Genomic DNA, 20,570 nt, shown 5'->3' with positions numbered 1-20,570 from the left:
CAGATCCAGAGATCTTGCTGGCCAGGGTAGTTGACTTACACCTTCTAGAGCACGTTCGGTGGCACGGGATACATGCGGATGTGCATTGTCCTGTTGGAACAGCAAGTTCCCTTGCCGGTCTAGGAATGGTAGAACGATGGGTTCGATGACGGTTTGGATGTACCGTGCACTATTCAGTGTCCCCTCTACGATCACCAGAGGTGTACGGCCTGTGTAGGAGATCGCTCCCCACACCATGATGCCGGGTGTTGGCCCTGTGTGCCTCGGTTGTATGCAGTCCTGATTGTGGCGCTCACCTGCACGGCACCAAACATGCATACGACCATCATTGGTACCAAGGCAGAAGCGACTCTCATCGCTGAAGACGACACGTCTCCATTCGTCCCTCCATTCACGCCTGTCGCGACACCACTGGAGGCGGGCTGCACGATGTTGGGGCGTGACCGGAAGATGGCCTAACGGTGTGCGGGACCGTAGCCCAGCTTCATGGAGACGGTTGCGAATGGTCCTTGCCTATACCCCAGGAGCAACAGTGTCCCTAATTTGCTGGGAAGTGGCGGTGCAGTCCCCTACGGCACTGCGTAGGATCCTACGGTCTTGGCGTGTATCCATGCGTCGCTGCGGTCTGGTCCCAGGTCGACGGGCACGTGCACCTTCCACCGACCACAGGCGACAACATCGATGTACTGTGGAGACCTCACGCCCCACATGTTGAGCAATTCGGCGGTATGTCCACCCGGCCTCCCGCAAACCCACTATACGCCCTCGCTCAAAGTCCGTCAACTGCACATACAGTTCACGTCCATGCTGTCGCGGCATGCTACCAGTGTTAAAGACTGCGATGGAGCTCCGTTTGCCACGGCAAACTGGCTGACACTGACGGCGGCGGTGCACAAATGCTGCGCAGCTAGCGCCATTCGACGGCCAGCACCGCGGTTCCTGGTGTGTCCGCTGTGCCATGCGTGTGATCATTGCTTGTACAGCCCTCTCGCAGTGTCCGGAGCAAGTATGGTGGGTCTGACACACCGGTGTCAATGTGTTCTTTTTTTCCATATCCAGGAGTGTATTTAGGAGTGACACCTGATAGATCTCTCCCTTTCATAAAACCCTGCAAGAACTGCTAGGCAATCGTTTCTACCAGGAACAATTTTCTACGGAAACTGGCTGAATCACAGTGGGGTAGTCAACCTAAAACTCTACAAAGCTCTGCAACTGCACTGCACTATGCTATTTTGCAGCAGAGTATGCATGTCCTGTCTGGTATAATTCAACACATGCCAAAATGTGGACATAGCTCTCACAGACACCTGCAGTATCATAACAGGTTACTTGAAATCCACTTCAGTTGAATTGTTTTACCACCTCGCATAAATGGCACCACATTTTGTTCAAACAGAAATAGCCACAAATGAGGAAAGGAAAAAAGTGGAGCAGGAGAGAACATGTGCTCCGTATGGGCACAAGTCGCAGCTGCAATGACTGAAGTCAAGGAGGAGTTTCCTACAAACATCAACTGCACTTAGAAGCACTGCTGAAAAAGGTCAGTTGCAACTATGTAGGGCTATGATCTACCATCCCATTCAGAACTCTACCTCTGGCTATGATGAGAAATGGATGACTTGGAAGCCCCTGAACAAATTGAGATCTGAAGTTGGCATATCAAAGTTTAGTTTGTCAAGATGGTGTTACACTGATGAAGAGCATATTCAGTGTATCTGTGAAGAAAACCAAACTCTTCAGCATATACTTCAATGCTGACTATGTTCAAACTCCATCACAGAAGATGAACGTTGTCAAGAAACAGAAAATGCATTTGTAGTGGCCAAGTTTTTTGGGTAAAAGTAATATAGTCATAACTGTGTATATGGCACATGTAAAAACACCATAAGTTTCCACCAGAACAAATAGAATTTACTGTCTCCTATAAGACCTTGCTAAGTGTGCCTCATTATCAAACAATATCTCCAACAAGCTGATGGTTCCATGATCTAATATAAGACCTCTGCCTACCTAGCAAATACATGTTCATTAAATCTCTCCCTTTCTCGCAAAAACTGGAAAACAGCTTTATTGATGACTGGGGATTACTCTCTCCCAACTTGATACATGCAACACTTTTAAAACCTCAGCTCCACTTCAGTGGGCTCACAATTTCATCCTACACTTGTAAGGGTGGCCAGCTGATCTTCAATTTTGCGAGCTATCAAAACCGGTCTGTCAAAAATTTTTCAAGGTGCACACCATTTTGCCAATATGCATTCAGAGCAGAATGCAGACACTTCACAATTGGTCATTTCCTGTTAACACTCATAAATACTTGCTGTAAGGTGCTGCTTGCTGTCAAACTTCTCAGAATGGTACTAGCACACTCATGCAATATTGTGGGCATCATTCTCCTTTGAAAACAGCAGAGTCAGACCAGACAACTACTATTTAGCCAGTAATTGATATGTTAAAAGAGTTGCAAGTTACACACATTCCCCATTATATAACCCCTCCCCTTTGGTTATTAATAGTCTAATAAATATTACGTAATGTCTCAAAGTAGGCATCATCATGAGTAGCTTGACCTCAGGACAAAAAGTGTTTCTCTTTCTTCTCAAAAATGATGTGAAGCTGGAATCCTGAGATAATCTTATATAAACAGTAGTGTGTAATTTGTAATTACTTATACTGATGAATGTAATAGTCCAATGAAATGGAAAAATAACTTTGTAACACTTTTGAAACAATTGTTACACATAGAGCTATCTGCCGAAGCCTTTCTCAGCAAAGAAAACATACAAATATTCACACAAGCAAGCACACCTCATGCACATGTGGCCACCACCACTGACAGCTCCAATTGGAATGGAACAGCCACATTCCAGTCAGAGCTATCAGTGGTGGCAGTCTAGTGAGCCTGAGGTGTGCTTTCTTGGGTGAATATGTCTATGTTTCCTTTGTTTAGGAAGGCTTTGGCTGGTAGCTGCATGTATAACAGTCTTCATTGTGCCTGTCTGCAACTCAATGCATCATCTTGACGATGAGAAATGATCTACACAATTCACTACAATGTGACACTTTTGTAGTTCTTTAAAAAAAAATAATCATGTGAACCAAACAGAAAAATAAGTTTATCATCACTATCACAATTTTTTTTAATATTTGATTACAAATATGAGAAAGCTTATTTACCTCAAATAAAACACATTTCCTGTATGATCCTGATAAACAAACATATTTTTGCGATTATTAACCGAAAAGCGGTTCAGAACAGAACGCAGAGCTTGGATGCCACGAGACAAAGCAGGCTTTCCTGGGCCTGTCTTCAACCGAGGATGGAGGGAAAAATAAGTTTCCCAAACAACATTACATGCAAACCATCCAGGCATAAATTTTGTTGTTGCATCTAAATAATTTGACTGATATTCATTGTCTGTTCCATCTGAAACATAAAATGAGTGATTTACAATTTATTAAAAATAAATTTGGTCATTGTCATAACATGGAATTTGTAAGTACAGAATATCAAATTGTTGGTGAATAATGCAACCAGCCACAAACACCTTTAAAATGTTTTTATTTGAGAGCCATAACCGGTTTTGGGCATTTGTGCCCATCTCCAGATAACTAAAGTATATTAAATTATTGACACTTTGGAGGGAATTCATACATATTATTAATAATAATCGGTAAAGTGAGACTATCTGTCTAAACTCATGAACTGAAATAAATTGTGTCACTGGGGATGAAATTAATTTAATGCAATGACATGACATGACATGACGTGACGTGACAGCAATGAAATTCATTCTGAAAAGTTGAACCTGAAATGTCATGAACATTTTGATAAGCAGGGGAACATATTTTGAATCCTGGCATGTGATAAATGCAGAAACACTATGAATTTATGTGGTTACTCTTCAGAAAAACATTGTTACAGGGAATACACACAGTTTGATGTGGAAACCAAACCCTGGTCGGAAAAAACCCACAACTCCCCTCTCTCTCACACACACACAAACACACACACACACACACACACACACACACACAAAATCACTGTGCTGAAAGAAGCAATGAGATACAGGAATTGAGTCTTGAACCTTTGGATTCAAAGTCTGATATCTATTCATTCAGACATCAAGCAAATTACAATACAAGTAAATGTGTCAGTTTTCTAAAGACATCTAACAATCCACTAGTGCACTATCTAAAATTACAATACTTTTGACAGTAATTTCTCTCATACTGACTGAGCACAGTAGATACATGTAGCATTAGCCTCCTTACCATCAGTAGACTTCAAACGACTGACAGGATGACTAGATGATTGAGAAAGTTCTGCTGATGAAGGCCATATATCTTCACTCGTTTCTGGTTCCAAAAGCTGATCACACATTCGCGTGTCATGTAAATTTTGTAGCAACATTGTCTGATTTACAAGTTTACATAAGTCCTTAATATTTTTGATCATATTCCGCTGAACATCTCTGTAAGCTCTAACTTTATCATTCTCCATCTCATTAAATCTAAAAAGAAGAATATGTTTTAGTTAGACTGGAACATGGTGGCACTAAAATATTTTATGATTCTCTCATAAATGCTTGCTATGGCTCAAATACGACAAATTCAAATCCTTCTAATACTGTATATAAGCCAATAATGTGTAAGAGGTAATGAAATCCTCTATTTACAAAGTAAACATTTTTCTTTAAGAATAGATTTCACAGTCCTCCTTACATAATCCTCTCTCTTCACAATTCTGACGAGTCATAGTAACAATGTTTTGAGCTCTAGATCTATTCTTATCTGTCATACACAATAAAAGTAAAATTTAAATATACACATCCATATCTACCTGCAATGAAAGTATGTAATTACAGCATCTTCATTTACTTTCATAATTAACCAGAAGTTAGGAAGTGATGGCCTGCGTGTTTCCATATCTTGAAGCCAATCACATTCGTCAGCCGAGTCACTGCTGTCTCCCTCATAACCTGAAATCATCAGAAATTTCATTGTTTTCTATAGTATTTAGAAGGAATTGACACAAAGATTTAAAAAATTATTTGTACTAAGCTGAAATCGAAGATTAAGAAGCTTCAAAAAAATAAAATGTTTGTTCTTATGTATTTGGAGGCATTACAGTAATTCCTAATTTTTTTCTACATACACTTACCAATTTTTCTGTCCAATAAATGTATCAGTTAAAACACACAGCTTGTTTTATGATGTTTCCCTTGTAAAATTTTCTTAAAACTTTTACATCCTGATATTACCTATAGACTGTTAACACTTTATTATGGTAATCAATTAAGAATAGTACTTGATTGATAGAATGAATGAACATATATGTGAATAATAGATGCAGAAATGGAATCTTGTATTTAAAATACATACAGTATCATCAAGTTACAGTAATGTGACCACTGCTATGTTCGACATCAAAGTGCAACAACCACTCACAGACGGCAGGTGGCAGCACTAGCAGAGAAGTTATATAAAGTGTGTTGGGGGAACAAGGTAAACAGTGCAGTTGTTGTTGTAATGTGGAAATGGAGTGACTTATCTGACATCCAAAAGGACATGATCAGCAGCTTTTGGGTCAGGGATGGAAGCATTTCCAAAACAGCTAAGTTTCTAGACAGTTTGTGTGCTGCCATTGTTGAAGCATATTCTGCATGGAAAAATGGCAATATCAGAAACTAGTGCTGAGACATCTATATCTACATCTACACGGATACTCTGCAACTCACATTTAATTGCCTGGCAGAGGGTTCATCGAACCACCTTAACAATTGTCTATTATTCCAATCTCGTATAGCGCGCAGAAAGAATGAACACCTATATCTTCCCATACGAGCCCTGATTTCCCTTATTTTATCATGGTGATCGCTCCTCCTTATGTAGGTCAGCGTCAACAAAATTTTTTTGGATTCGGAGGAGAAAGTTGGTGATTGGAATTTCGTGAGAAGATTCCGTCGCAATGAAAAATGCCTTTCTTTTAATGATGTCCAGGCCAAATCCTGTATCATTTCTGTGACACTCTCTCCCATATTTTGCAATAATACAAAACATGCTGCCTTTCTTTGAACTTTTTCGATGTACTCCATCAGTCCTATCTGTTAAGCATCCCACACCGCGCAGCAGTATTCTAAAAGAGGACGGACAAGTGTAGTGTAGGCAGTCTCCTTAGTAGATCTGTTACATTTTCTAAGTGTCCTGCCAATAAAACACAATCTTTGGTTAGCCTTCCCTACAACATTTTCGATGTGTTCCTTCCAATTTAAATTGTTCGTAATTGTAATACCTAGGTATTTAGTTGCATTTGCGGCTTTTAGATTAGACTGATTTATCATGTAACTGATGTTTAACGAGTTCCTTTTAGCACTCATGTGGATGACCTCACACTTTTCGTTATTTAGGGTCAACTGGCACTTTTTGCACCATTTAGATATCTTTTCTAAATCATTTTGCAGTTTGTTTTGGTCTTCTAATGACTTTATTAGTCAATAAACGACAGTGTCGTCTGCAAACAATCAAAGATGGCTGCTCAGATTGTCTCCAAAATCGTTAATATAGATGAGGAACAGCAAAGGGCCTATAACACTACCTTGGTGAACGCCAGAAATCACTTCTGTTTTACTCGATGATCTTCCATCAATTACTATGAACTGTGATCTCTCTGACAGGAAATCACAAATCCAGTCACATAACTGAGACAATATTTGATAAGCACACAATTTCACTATGAGCCGCTTATGTGGTACAGTGTCAAAAGCCTTCCAGAATCGATCTGAAATCCTTTGTCAATAGCACTCAACACTTCATGTGAATAAAGAGCTAGTTGTGTTCCACAAGAATGATGTTTTCTAAACCCATGTTGACTGTGTGTCAATAGACTGTTTTCTTCAAGGTAATTCATAATGTTTGAATAAAATATATATTCTAAAATCCTGCTGCATATCAACGTTAACAATATGGGCCTGTAATTTAGTGGATTACTCCTACTACCTTTCTTGAATATTGGTGTGACCTGTGCAACTTTCCAGTCTTTGGGTACGGATCTTTTGTTGAGTGAACAGTTGTATATGATTGTTAAGTATGGAGCTAATGCATCAGCATACTCCGAAAGGAACCTAATTAGTATACAGTCTGGACCAGAAGACTTGCTTTTATTAAGCGATTTAAGTTGTTTCACTACTCCAAGTATATTTACTTCTATGTTACTCATGTTGGCAGCTGTTCTAGATTTGAATTCTGGAATATTTACGTTGTCTTCTTTTGTGAAGGCATTTCGGAAGGCTATGTTTAGTAACTCTGCTTTGGCCGCACTTTCTTCGATAATATCTCCATTGCTACCATGCAGAGAAGGCATTGATTGTTTCTTGCATCTGTGGTGCATTACGGGCCATAAATGACTGGGGTGAATGGCGGCTGGAGAGATGTGTACCAGCAAACAGGTGCACAATTGCTGAACAACTGCCCACCCAGATGAACCAAGGAGCTACCAATAGTGTCTCTTCAAAGACCATTCAGCAAACATTTGCTGTCTATGGATCTCCACCGCAGGCACCTGGTTCATGCACTCATGCTGACTACTGTTCATCAGTAACAGAGGCTGAAATTTGCATATCAATATCAAAACTGGATATCCACTGAGTAGTGACAGGTGGCCTTTTCAGAGGAATCATGTTTTATTCTCCATCTGACAGAAGGTAATTGGTGTGAAACGTCTGACAGCAAAAACCCCGCTACAATCACTGGAAGGGTGCAGACTGGAGTAAGGAGCATAATGATTGAGGGAATTTTTTGTGGCATTCCCTGGATGATCTTCTCAATTTGGAAGACACAATGGATCAATGCAGGTATTCATCTACCCTTGGGGACCATGTCCATCCATAAATGTAGTTTGTTCTATTCAGGATTATGGCATCTACAAGCAGGACAATGCAACACATCATACAGCTTGAAATGTACATGTTGGCTCAAAGAGCACAAGGATGAGTTTACCTTAGTCCCCTGACCTCCAAACTCCCTGGGTTTAAACCCAATAGAGAATCTGTGGGACAACCTCAATCAGACTGTATGTGCAGTGGATCCTCAACTGAGAAACCCAGCACAGCTGGCCATGGCACTGGAGTCAACATGGCTCCACATCCCTTTCAAGTACCTACCAGAACCTCACTGACACTCTTCGTGCATGTCCTGAAGTGGTCCAAACTGTAAAATGCATGTATTCAGCCTTATGCCAAGTGGTCACACTAATGTGACTCTACAGTATAGAAAAGAATAACAATTTGATTATGAATGATACTATCCAAAGAATATGATGTTCTTTTCACTAAATGATGGTGGAAGTTAAAATAACCTATATTTCAGACCGAGTATAAAACACTAATACTTTCACTACGTCCTAATGCTCTCCCCTTCCCCCTTTCATTATATATACAGTATATATGGAAGACCACAAGAAAAATATGAGAGTAATTAAAATATGCATGGAGACATAAAGGCAGTTATTTTTCCTTCACTCTTTCTGGAAATGGCTCAAGAAATAAAGAACAATTACAGGTATGAAGTAACATATTCCATAAATTACACAAGAAGGGACTGAAAAGTCACAAAAATGACCATCTTTACCTGATTATAAGACAACATTTTACCCCAGTTTGTCAATTGCAAAATACAGGGTTGTCATACACTTGTAGATTAAACTATTCCTGCTGAGTTCAACATTTCTGTGTTGTGTAATAGATTAATATACAGATCATCTTACATTTACAGATTAAGCTTTCATAACTGAGGTCACATGCAAATTTATTTTGAAGAATGTGGGAGGGTTGGAGGGGGATCAGTGACACCTGTCTGACTAAGAATTGGAATCAATGTGATGAGGAGAGTGATGAGCAAGAAGCAAATTTCATCCCACTGCCATCCATGGGAATGTATACAGCGTACCTTAGCTTTTCATGAACATCTACCATGTTTAAAATGCAGTTTGCCTGAATCCATTTGCAGTCAGAATTGAACTTACTTTAAAATTGGACAAATGCTCCACAACAGTACATATTTCTATAGTAGATGGTAAAAGTCTAGAGAGGGGCCATAGCATACTTATGTGTTTGATGTACCAATGCTGTCAATGCTAACCATAATGAGGTATGATGGGAATGAAAGGGGGTGTGTCAGCTGCTAGTTCCATGCAGCCAATGAGAGAGCTGCAGGCAGACAACATGTTTGGAAGCAAGAGATGAACGAATATCATCACATTCTCACATCAATATGGATCCAAAAGCAGCTATGTATTTGGGGGGAAAAACCAGCTGTCTTCTCAGGTTTCACTGTACCTACAACCTCAGGAACTGCAATATATTTGTAAGAGACAGCCAGATATTTGTGATTCGCAAAATTACAAGTTTCACTGGTTCTTCTATACATAAACACATTTTTCCTCACTTCTCATTGGTGAAGTGAAACTATCATCCTACTGATACGTGCAACTTATGCATTGCCAACCTCTGAGCATTAGACACACATCACTATGACTGGCTGTGACCCTGATCTAGACTTTAACCCAGTAGATAAAATAATGCTAATAAAAACATGTTTGCTCAGAATACATGAAATGTGGCGCAACAAATAAAACATGATTTTCAACAATTGTGCTGAAGTTATTACTGCTCTACAGCACTGTTGGTTTTCAGGGTTGGTTATAGTATTAATGTGAAGTTGTACAATTTATGCTGATTCAGCTATAGGGAGTCTAGAGTACAATGTATTGGGTTGTCACTCTGTTTGCTTATATTGACAGTGCTGTAGGAACTGTAAATTGTAACAATCAATCGTGGATTCCAATTACAGCCATGACTCTGTGGAGAAATGTGGATTTATGAGTCTGCAATTTGCAATTGGTTCATGCAGACAATGCAATGTTGTTCTTACATTATTAGTAATGGTGATTCATTAAGCTGAGGGCACAAAAAAACTGTACAGCAGGAAGAAAATTTGGCATCGCAGAAGTGAATGTTTGTAGCTGGGGTTAGGGTGAAGAATAAATTAAAGAATAACAGTTCTACACATCAAACTTCCATGGGACCAACGCAGGGATGGATTTGGAGCAGTGGACTGTTCAGTAAGTGCAAGAGAAATGCAAACAAGGAGGCTTCCTGACTACCTGAGAAATTATTTGAATGAAGGCGCTGGAAATGAAGAAGAATTTTCCAACTGCATGCATCATGGAATTCAAAGCAAATGCTGATTTGTGCATGAGAATAAACAAGTGGCAAGGCCTTAAGACTTTGCAGGGGAATCCCAAATATAGCCTGGGCTGTAAATTTGTATTAGAAAGACTGCATCTGAATATACATTGGATCTCGATTCTTTCAATGTGTGAACCACCTATCACTTGTAAACTGGACAAATTTCATATGAGAACAATGTATGGACGTCTCACGACATGTCCCTTGACTGGTGCTGCCTTCTCTTGACAATTTCTAGAATTATTTTGGAAGAAACATTAGCAAACATAACAGCTGCTGTTGTGAATGGCTGAGCCAATGTGATTGCACTGATGTAATTTTGTGAGTGTACTTATTAAGTTTCACAGTTTGCTGTAATTCTGTCACAAATACCGATAGAAGTACTCAGGGTACCCTCTGCCACACACCGTCAGGTGGCTTGCGGAGTATGGATGTAGATGTAGATGTAGAATACATCACATTTGTTGAGTGAGCAAGAAATTTCAGAAGCTCAAGAGGAAGAAATTTCTCAATAACTTCATCTCACACTTTTTCTTGGGAATATAATTAGGCTTTCTGCCATCATTATGTCCAAAAAACTTTTAAGCTATTACATTATGACACAGAACAACGCTAGCTCAGCCACTTCCCATAGCATATGACTAAGAAGTTCTTGAATATCAGCATTGCATAATCAATCTAAGAAAATGACAATTTGCTAGGCTACATGGGCAATGCCAATGATACACAATCAAATGTTACTGTCAATGTGAAGGGCATTAAAAGTTCTGGGAATGAAATGCTGGGTGCATTAGCAGATGGAAGGAAGCTGATCCCCCGTATGTGCTTCTTCACAGGAAAATGATAATGTAAGAAAAATTACCTGCAGTTCTTATCTTAGAAAATGGATAGAGACTAATGACAATAATGAACATTGTTTGGAACAGAATACCATGCTCTGGATTCTTTCAGTGGAAGACGTTAAGGATCTGATAGCAAAGGACAACACAGATCTGGTAATAATTCATGGAAACATGACACTGTGGATCCTTATAGCCTGGGGCAGAATCTCATGTGAGTTTATTACAGAAGGAGTCAAAAGATCCTGCATATCCAATGCTATGGGTACTTCAGAAGATTACATACTATCGGCAGAATGTCAGGAAGAAAGAAATGCCAAATGACCTACAAATGAATATAACAATCCCAGTGATGATGTAACTGATGATAATTAAAAGCAGTGATACCACAGACAACTGTCTTAGATTGTAAGGAAAAAATGAGGTGAAGACAAAAATTAATCTAAACTGTTTCTTTTTGTTTATATTATTTCTCTTTGAGTTATCAGTTTGTAGACAATCAACAAACAGGAAATATTAAGAACAGCTACAATGTTAAATTTTTTATATTAAAAAAAGTTTGTAATTTTGATTAGTCAGAGTATGTTAAAAATAATTGTTTTCAAGGAAAAAGCAGGGGGTCATCTTATATTCAGGGTTATCTTGTACTCATGTAAATAAATTATTTTCTGGAAGGTGATGGGGACTGTAGTGCTCGTTTCTCCCACCAGTTACCTCCCCTTAACCTTGTTTGCACTTGCCAGTTGTCATTCCAGAAGAAGTGTCAGATCATAATGCTGATTCATGTGTTCAGCAATTTGCAGATGGTGGTAGAACAGGACAATATTGTAACATTAAGTTCTGATCCCTGTCAGGCAGATTAGCTATGGAAATGATCACTTTCCTTTAGCAGACATGCTGGGAGAAAGCTTCATCACCATAACCAAAGAAAGAAAAACAGAACAGAACCAATTACAAAAGCACTTCTTTTCTATTACATGATGGGGATATTCCAGAATGAATTAGTTTTCTAATTTGTGACATGTAACCAGCATTATTACCACATTGTTACCAACAAACACTAAAACTATTGCAAGGTGCACTATGGAAAAAACTTTTCCTGCATTGTGGTGGTCAAATTATCTGTTCCTTCTCCATGATAGTGCTGCTGGTCATGCAGTTATAGGACCAAAACAAAATGAGAATAGTTTTGTACCCACTCTACTTCACTGGACATATTCCTTTTTTACTTATTCCTGTTCCCTAGAATGAAGAGGAAAAAAGGGAAGTATCTTCAGGACATAGAAGAGGTGAAAAAATGATAGAAAGTGCCACAGGAATTAGTTATGGATGACTTTAAAAACTGTTTCCATATGGATGACTTTAATAATTATTTCCACTGCTTGTTAAAGACACACTTGGACAGCTGCATTACATTCATCAGACACTGTTTTGAAGATTTTGCAGTTATGTATTATTTTTTAAAAAACAAAACATTTATCTGTGTAATTCTCATTATTTCACCCCTCCTTCACCATCATCACCACCAGAAAAATGTCTCCCTCATACATTGGCTTGAGACTGGCCCCAGCAGCCAGAAACAGTGGTCACACATGTGAGGTGCGTTTACATGAATGTGTGTGTGTGCTTATTGTCTATATTGGAAGAAGGCCTTCTGGCCAAAGGTTACATGTTTAGTAGTCTTTTTGCTGTTCCTGTCTGCGACTCGACATATTTGCTATACGGTGAGTAGCAGTCTATCCTTTTCATAATACTGCCATTATTCCATCTTTTATTTTCCACTGTCTGAACATATAGAGGTTGAGCTACACTATGTATCTGCAGACCTTGAACTACAATATGTATCATATCAACATGTTACCATAAGTATAATTTTATAGTCATGTTTTTGTTGTCTTTATCAACACAAAACCAAAATGTTACTGCCCAAACCAACCTATTCCACTGGATACAGTACAAATCAGTCTGCACTACAACCTGAATTCCAGAAAATAAAACAGAAGCAAAATGAATATTGCCACTGCTTCATTCTATCTCTGTCTGCACACATATGACATCACATGCCACAACATCCTTACACCACAGGAAAAAGTAAATGTTCATTTTGGTTGTTTCACAGTTGCTACACTAAATTAAAATATATCACGCAGGTTGAAGGTTTATTATTTCTTTAAAACTTACCATCTTCTGTTCCTTGGCCACTCTCAACAAGACTTGACACTTCACTTCTGTACTCAGAAGCTAGTTGTTTTTTACTCCATTGTAGGTAGTTCAAAGGAGGAATTACTGTTTCAGCTTCTGCATCTTGATTTAATTCTTCTCCGCCACACTGTACAACTTCACAACTCTGGCTTCTGACTACTGATGAGTTGGGTCTGAAATTTTGATGTGATACAGATGTTAAATACAGTTGCAACACAAGATGTTTACTGTTATTTATCCAGAAACTAATGAGTGGAGAGAGACTATTCCAATGGAGTGGGTTTTTTGCATAAATGAACTGTCCTTAGAAATTATGGAAGGAACAGTGGTGTTTTATGTCTCATCAATGAGGAGGATATAATAAGTGGAGACATACTGAATAGGACAATGACGGAGAAGGTAATTGGTAACATCCTTTGCAAAGGAATCTTTCCAGCATTTGCCTTAAGTGATATAAGGAAACCATGAAAAGCCTGATCTGGAAGACAACATGGGAACGTGAACCTTGTTCCAACTCAACAAGCAATCATCTTCAACTCAGATACATCATATGAATGAAAACACACACAACACTGGCATAATAGTCTACGCTATTTATTATTTATCTCACAAACTTGTTTTCAGTTGTTATGCCATCATCAGGTTCAAGGATAAAAATGTAAACTTTCTGTAGGATCAAAGATTTTAAACTAGTGCATCTACAAAGTATTTCCATTTCCAAAGTTGAAAATTTTTAATGACTGATTTGCGAATAAAACAAGAGGAATTATTTCAGTCAGAATGTGATATCAGATTATTTAACTAAGATACAATGTGTGACACACTAACTAATTAATCAATATAACAAATTACAACAGTTGTTCTTGGAAGAAAATAAATGAACAATAAACTTTTGTGGCTTGTTGCAATGGAGTGGCTGAACAAACTATTATTGTCTTTAACAGGTCCTAGATTACCATCAGATAAGATATACTAGTGTGATTAAGCAGGTAAATGAAGTAGCTGTGATTATACATAGTAAATTTAATAGGGCAATAAAAAGGGAAAAAAATGAGCAATTGAGTAAGAGGTGTAGTTCACAACTTGGCCTGGATAGGATTATGAGTACATCTGCAGTTAGAAGTGGTGAGTAAGGGAACTATGTCTGGTGATTTAGTACTAAACATGAGCAGATGAATATATGTTTATTAATTTTCATTATTTCAAGGTAATTCATCTTCCTTCCTTTATGGACATGATGTAATACTTGATGTTGCACCTTGTGACTATGGCCTTCTTTAAGCAGGTGGTCTGCAAAAGTAGTCTCTCCTTCCCTAAGTTCCCAACTTCCATGGTTCCCTTCAAATGGGTGCATATTGTCCCAGTAGACTTACCTTTATAGAGTTTGCCACAGCTACAAGTGATTTTTTATATATCATTCTCCTCCAAAGCTGGAGTGCTGTCTTTCCCATTGAGCAAAAAGTGTCCAACAGTGTTGTGTACACAAAATGATGTTTTAAAGTTCCTGGGCTTCAGCTTTCTGGCTACATATCATCAACATACCTAAAACACTATCCAACTTTGGAAGAGAATGGGTTATCTTCCGAAACTGTTTTACAGAATTGCCCTTAAAGATTTAAACAAGGACTGGACTGTTGCATTTCCCGCAATCTATTTATTAATCTCATGTTCTATTTCCTGTTATTACCAGCATTTTTTTGCTTTCTTGTGAAACTCTTCTCTTCCTTGGGCTCCTTTCCTTTCCTTTTCTTTTTTACATTTCTCTCTTTCCTCCTCTTCCTCTCTTGGCTGCAGCCTTGTCCCTGACTTCACTCACCCCTTGTAGCCTAGCCATCTCCATTTACCTATTCCACACCATCTGCCTTTTCATCTTAGCGTTCCACTGAATAAACCACCTTCTTTATTATGATTACTGTGTACCCTGCTTTCTCATCCCAAATCATCACTCACCATCAGTCATGCTACAACCTTAGAAGTTTTTTTTTATGTTTGTGTGACCATGTGTTTTCACAATAACTGTTTTGACCTAAAGAAGAATGAAAGCTCAATATCTCATGAGACAGACACCTCATGTTTCTGTATACATGGTCACCAAGCAATTCTTCATCAAAAAGGTGAGTAGCAGTCTGTTCTCATTATTTGTATTTGTGTTTCTGAAATGTGCATATGAATGGAAAATGAAAAAATATTTGGAAATGGATGAGATGTGACTGAGAAAGTCTTTCAGTTTGTTTTCCACTACCACATTAGAAATGCATCTGGCATTCAATTCCTTCTTCGTGGACCTACAAGTAAGCCACTCATGTGCCTAAAGCACACAACAAAAAGAAAAGCACTAATTCATGTGCTTAACTTATTACCTGTTTTCATTATCCTGGCCTGTAAGAGGGAGGGATGGTGAAGCTGAGAGTGACAGTGTCTCATGTTCTGCTGCAGCTGAACAGGCCCACTGTTCTACTTTTCCTTTACTTTGGGCAGTTTTCTTTTCCTTTCTGCGCTGTTTCTGGCACTCTGAGTCTTCATCAGAATCACTGTCTTCTAGCTGTGTTTTCCTCCTACTACTTATGTCTTGTATTTTCCAAAGACTTTTTACAGCAGAAATATTGTCTTCACTGGCCAAAGTTTCCATTGTTGTGTTAGTTACACTCTCAGGTATTCCATTCTCTGCACCTGAAATGGAAAGTGGTTTGGTCACCTCAAAGAAGCTTACAAAGACACGCAATTGAATGAAACAAACACATCAACAGTGACATACATGCATCACAACACAGACATACTTCTCTAACTACATAGCCAAGTAATACAACACATTGGTAACACACTGGACTCACATTCAGATGGGGGGTGGGGGGTGTTTAAAATTCCACCTGTGCATCCTGAATACATTTTCTGTAATTTCCACAATTAGTCAAGCAAAATGCTTGGATCGTTTCTTTGAAAAGGGCACAGCTAATTTCTGTTCCCATCATTGCCCAATCCAAGTTTATGCTCTGTCTCTAATGACATCACTGATTGAACATTAAATCCCTAATCATCTCTTTTTTTCACAAGCACATAATGATGACCTGCACCAATCACTCAAGAAGAGTATGTTAACCACTTAGAAGAAATGGTAATTATATAGAGTTAGGCACTGGAGATAATGCTTTACAGACAAACAGTCCAACATTTATAAATACATCTTAAAAGTGTTTTAAACAAAACACATTGGTATTAATATTCAAAAACCAGCCTAAATTTTATGGCTTTCAGTTGTCTAATTTGTTTCTGCCTTGTAAACGAGGTTCTCCCCTTGATCCAGATTATGACATTTTGTGCTGTGGACTGCTCGGCACTCATCACATCCATCATGTACAATGGACCGATAGCCACCCCATGTGGAAAAAGTTGTTTTTTGTGTTCCACATTTTTGGCCATTTTTGAGAGCTATTCTTACAGTGTTCAATTTTGGCATGATGGTGTAAAATGTGCTGCAAAACCAGATATGTACATAAACTGACTTCTAATATTTCCTTTGTGTACAAGTGTATGATAGATTCATTGAGAAACTTCAGGTACAATTTAAGCATGCTTTTCACACAGAGTGTATCAACAATCTTGTGTGTAACACAATATATTGTGTATTTTTGTGTGTTGAGTGCTGAGAGAAATGTATTTCATACCATATCATCAGCTGTAATCAATATTTGTACTTTATAAAACTTTAGTTGTAATATCCTCACTCAGAGAACCATTCAACCACAATTTCAGAATATATCAACATATAGAGAATTTTTGGATGTTTCAACTGTTGTGAATAGCATATTTTATACCAAATTAGCATTTGTAATTTGCAGTTACTTAGCACATATTGTAATTATCTTACTGGTTTACATTTAGTTTTCTCTTTCAACAGGGTTGTATATTGTCTGTATTCATTGTAAATTAATAGTATTTTCAAGGTTATTATTGACTAAAACCTCAAAAAATTTTCAGAAAATTAGTAACTTTTACCCCAGGCTTCATTGTTACCTTAATAGAAATCTCTTTTTGTGAAACAAATTTCTGCAGTTCTTAAAGGCAATTATTAATACTTTTAGCTTGATAGGTCCAGAAATCAAAAGAGAATCAGGAAGTTTATTTAAAGTTAGTTGTTCACTGTTCTGTAAAACAGCCGCAATGCAGCTTCACTGTGAATGCTGCTCTTGAACAAGGAATGTGTTAGTTCATGTTTGCAAGCAGCTGCAAATTTCACTCATTTCTGTCAAATGAATACAAACTGCTGCAAATGGGTGTGTTGGGAGAGCTCCTGAGAGTTATTTATCTGAGATACCAAAGATAGCTCAAGTAGCATGCCCTCTTGTGGATTCTGGCTCCTACACAGAAAGAATGGGATACATCACCAATTAACTGGCAGTGGCCTGTCAGTGGTAGGACTATGTGTCCTGTACAGGGGAGCCAGGGACCAGGGAGAAGCCAGAAACATCTCAACAAGTTCAAGGTAATGTCTTGCACTGAAACCAAAACTGAGCCAGGAGACTCACTTCACTACGTGGGATACCTGCTAATGTCCTGTGACATATGGAATCAAATGCATAAGGATAGTGGTTTATTAATAATCAGAAGTTCAAACATATGGCAAATAATGGTACCCCATGGGGAAATGGCAGTAATGGTTAGGAAGGAACAACACGTGATGTGCACTCTGTATGTAAGCCTGGGGGCCTCACTCAACACGCTGAAGGTGCTAATATGGCAGCCACTGAGGATAAAGGGTGCAACCAACTGCAGATTGTGGCACACGTTAGAACAAATAATGCTTGTTGCCTGGGCTCCAAGGACATAATTGTATCATCCAGTGACTGACAAAGAGGCTGAGAAGAGACCAACAGCTTTGCTCATAGAGTTTCAACGATGCTCACAATTTGCAGCATTGTCACCAGAACTGACTGTAGCCCCCTGATTCCAAGAACAGTGGAAGGCTTGAACCAGAGACATCAAAGGTTCTGTGACAATCTAGGCAGTCACTTCCTGGACTTGCACCAAAGGGATGAGGACTGTTTGATCCCCCTAATTGGGTCAGTTGTGTACTACGGATCAGATGTTGCTACCCGAGTAGTTGACTCTGTGAGGAGCACATGAGAGTCTTTTACAGTAGGTGGCTCTCACAGAGTCCACATAACAATAGCTGCAGGAGACCTGGAAGTGTCAGTACAAGATGTAAAGAAATTCCCCCTACAAAAAAATCATTAAAAGTATAGTCATTAACTGCCAAAGCCTTCACCACAAAGTGCCAAGAGTTTGAAGCACTCCTAAAAATTAGAGCAGTACACACAACACTTGGTACAGAATGCTGGTTATCAAGCAGAATTGATAGCAGTGAGATTTTTTAGGAAAATCTAAGTGTACATGGAACGGATAGGCTACTAGTAAATGGAGGTAGTGTATCTGTTACAGTAGACAACTAACCCAAATATACCAAGATATAAATTGAAAGTGCATGCAAGGTTGTCTGTGCAAGACTCAGTAAAAAGGCTCAGCATAAACTTATAACCAGATTTTTTATCACTTAATAAAATCACTTCCAGGTGTAATCGAAAACCTAACTGCACTAGTACATATTTCCCCAATTATACTGTCATCACTGGAAGAGACTTTAATCATCCTACAATCAACTGGAAAATTACAGTCTTCTAAGCAATGGGTATACCAAGATTGGCAAAATGTTGCTAAATACCTTCTCCGAGAACCATCTAGAGCAGATTGTCCAGAAGCCCACCTATTGCGGAAATTTATTAGATGTAATGGCAACAAACAGACCTGACACCTTTCAGGATGTCCACATTGAAACTTGTATCAGTGACCATGATGCAGTTGTGGCAACAATGATTACCACAGTAAAAATGGCAACTAAAACAAGTAGAAGGCTTCATATATTCAGCAAATGAGGTAAAGAGAGAGTGGTGTTGTACCTCAGTAAGGAAATCAAAACATTTAGCTCTGAAGATGAGCATGTACTTGAATTGTGGCCCAAGTTTAGAAGACAAGCTGACCATGCATTTTATACATATATACCTAGTATAAAAGTTCACAATGCAAGAGGAACTAGATCAAATACAGTAGTTGTAAAGAAACTTTAACAGAAACAGAGACTGCTGCAAAATAGGTGTAAAATGAAGCTCCAGGCTATAGTTAGGTGCTGTAACCCTGTACAGTGAGCACTTGTTCATGAACTTCTCTACCATTGGCCAAGAGTATTATAGTTTCACAAACCACCGAATCAGCATATGAATCCCAGTCAACTTCAGTTACAAACTGGCAATGGTGGTTAAGACCATGAAGTTCCTCTGCTCTAATTCTGTATCACTGTTGCAGCCGTTTTTGACTATGGCAGAACTCAATGCGAGTAGCAATAACATCTACATCTACATCTACATGGATACTCTGCAAATCACGTTTAAGTGCCTGGCAGAGGGTTCATCAAACCACCTTCACAATCCTCTAGTATTCCAATCTCATATAGTGCACGGAAAGAAATAGCACCTATATCTTTCCGTACAAGCTCTGATTTCCCTTATTTTATCATGGTGATCATTTCTCCCTATGTAGTTCAGTGTCAACAAAATATTTTAGTATAGTGTAGGCAGTTTCCTTAATAGATCTGTTACATTTTCCAAGTGTCCTGCCAATAAAACGCAGTCTTCGGTTTGCCTTCCCCACAACATTTTCTATGTGTTCCTTCCAATTTAAGTTGTTTGTAATAGTAATACCTAGGTATTTAGTTGTATTTATGGCTTTTAAATTAGACTGATTCATCGTGTAACCAAAGTTTAATGAATTCCTTTTAGGTCAGCATCTGGCTCGGCGTCAGCCACAGACAGTTTATCCGATAAACCGGGGAGGCCTTATGTGCGGCATTTGCAATGATAATTAGAGAGAAACTGACACATTTCATCAAAAGAGATTGGCAGGTTCTGGCAGATGAGCTATCTGACACAAAAGATGATATACAGAAGGAGAAAGCCTTACACACATTGGGGTCAGAGACAGCAAAAGCTTGGAAATGTTGCCAAAGGTGTTTTTTGTGTGCATCACAATTCTTCAGAGTACCATCATACAGAGGAAAAGGTGGTGGATTCATCAACGGTGGTGAGTCCTGGCATGTCATTGAGGCTGCCAAACTGTTTAGTGCCACAGTGAGAGCTCGCTGCTGTTCAACAAGAGACAAGAATTTCTGCCATTGACATACTGGCCGTAGTGAACAGAGAGTGCAACACATGGAGTAGAATGGCATCCTCATCAC

At 38.8% G+C, this 20,570-nt stretch overlaps 1 protein-coding gene across 3 annotated transcripts in view; it reads right to left on the bottom strand.

The window, feature by feature from the left end:
• Positions 1 to 20,570, bottom strand: part of LOC126297774 (KICSTOR complex protein SZT2-like) — a 710,838-nt gene that overhangs the window by 196,236 nt on the left and 494,032 nt on the right. For all 3 annotated transcript variants that reach the window (XM_049988949.1, XM_049988951.1, XM_049988950.1), the window contains exons 32-36: positions 15,649 to 15,958; positions 13,268 to 13,461; positions 4,844 to 4,982; positions 4,276 to 4,514; positions 3,178 to 3,427 (exon numbers count right to left, since the gene is read on the bottom strand). In XM_049988949.1, coding sequence (XP_049844906.1) covers positions 3,178 to 3,427; positions 4,276 to 4,514; positions 4,844 to 4,982; positions 13,268 to 13,461; positions 15,649 to 15,958 — 1,132 coding nt within the window. The remainder of the gene's footprint in view (positions 1 to 3,177; positions 3,428 to 4,275; positions 4,515 to 4,843; positions 4,983 to 13,267; positions 13,462 to 15,648; positions 15,959 to 20,570) is intronic.

This window comes from Schistocerca gregaria, chromosome X, assembly GCF_023897955.1.
Source record: "Schistocerca gregaria isolate iqSchGreg1 chromosome X, iqSchGreg1.2, whole genome shotgun sequence".
In the NCBI taxonomy this organism is placed as follows: Eukaryota; Metazoa; Arthropoda; class Insecta; order Orthoptera; family Acrididae; genus Schistocerca; species Schistocerca gregaria.
The sequence above is the reverse complement of the archived record's forward strand: the minus strand, read 5'-3'. Positions and strand labels throughout refer to the sequence as shown.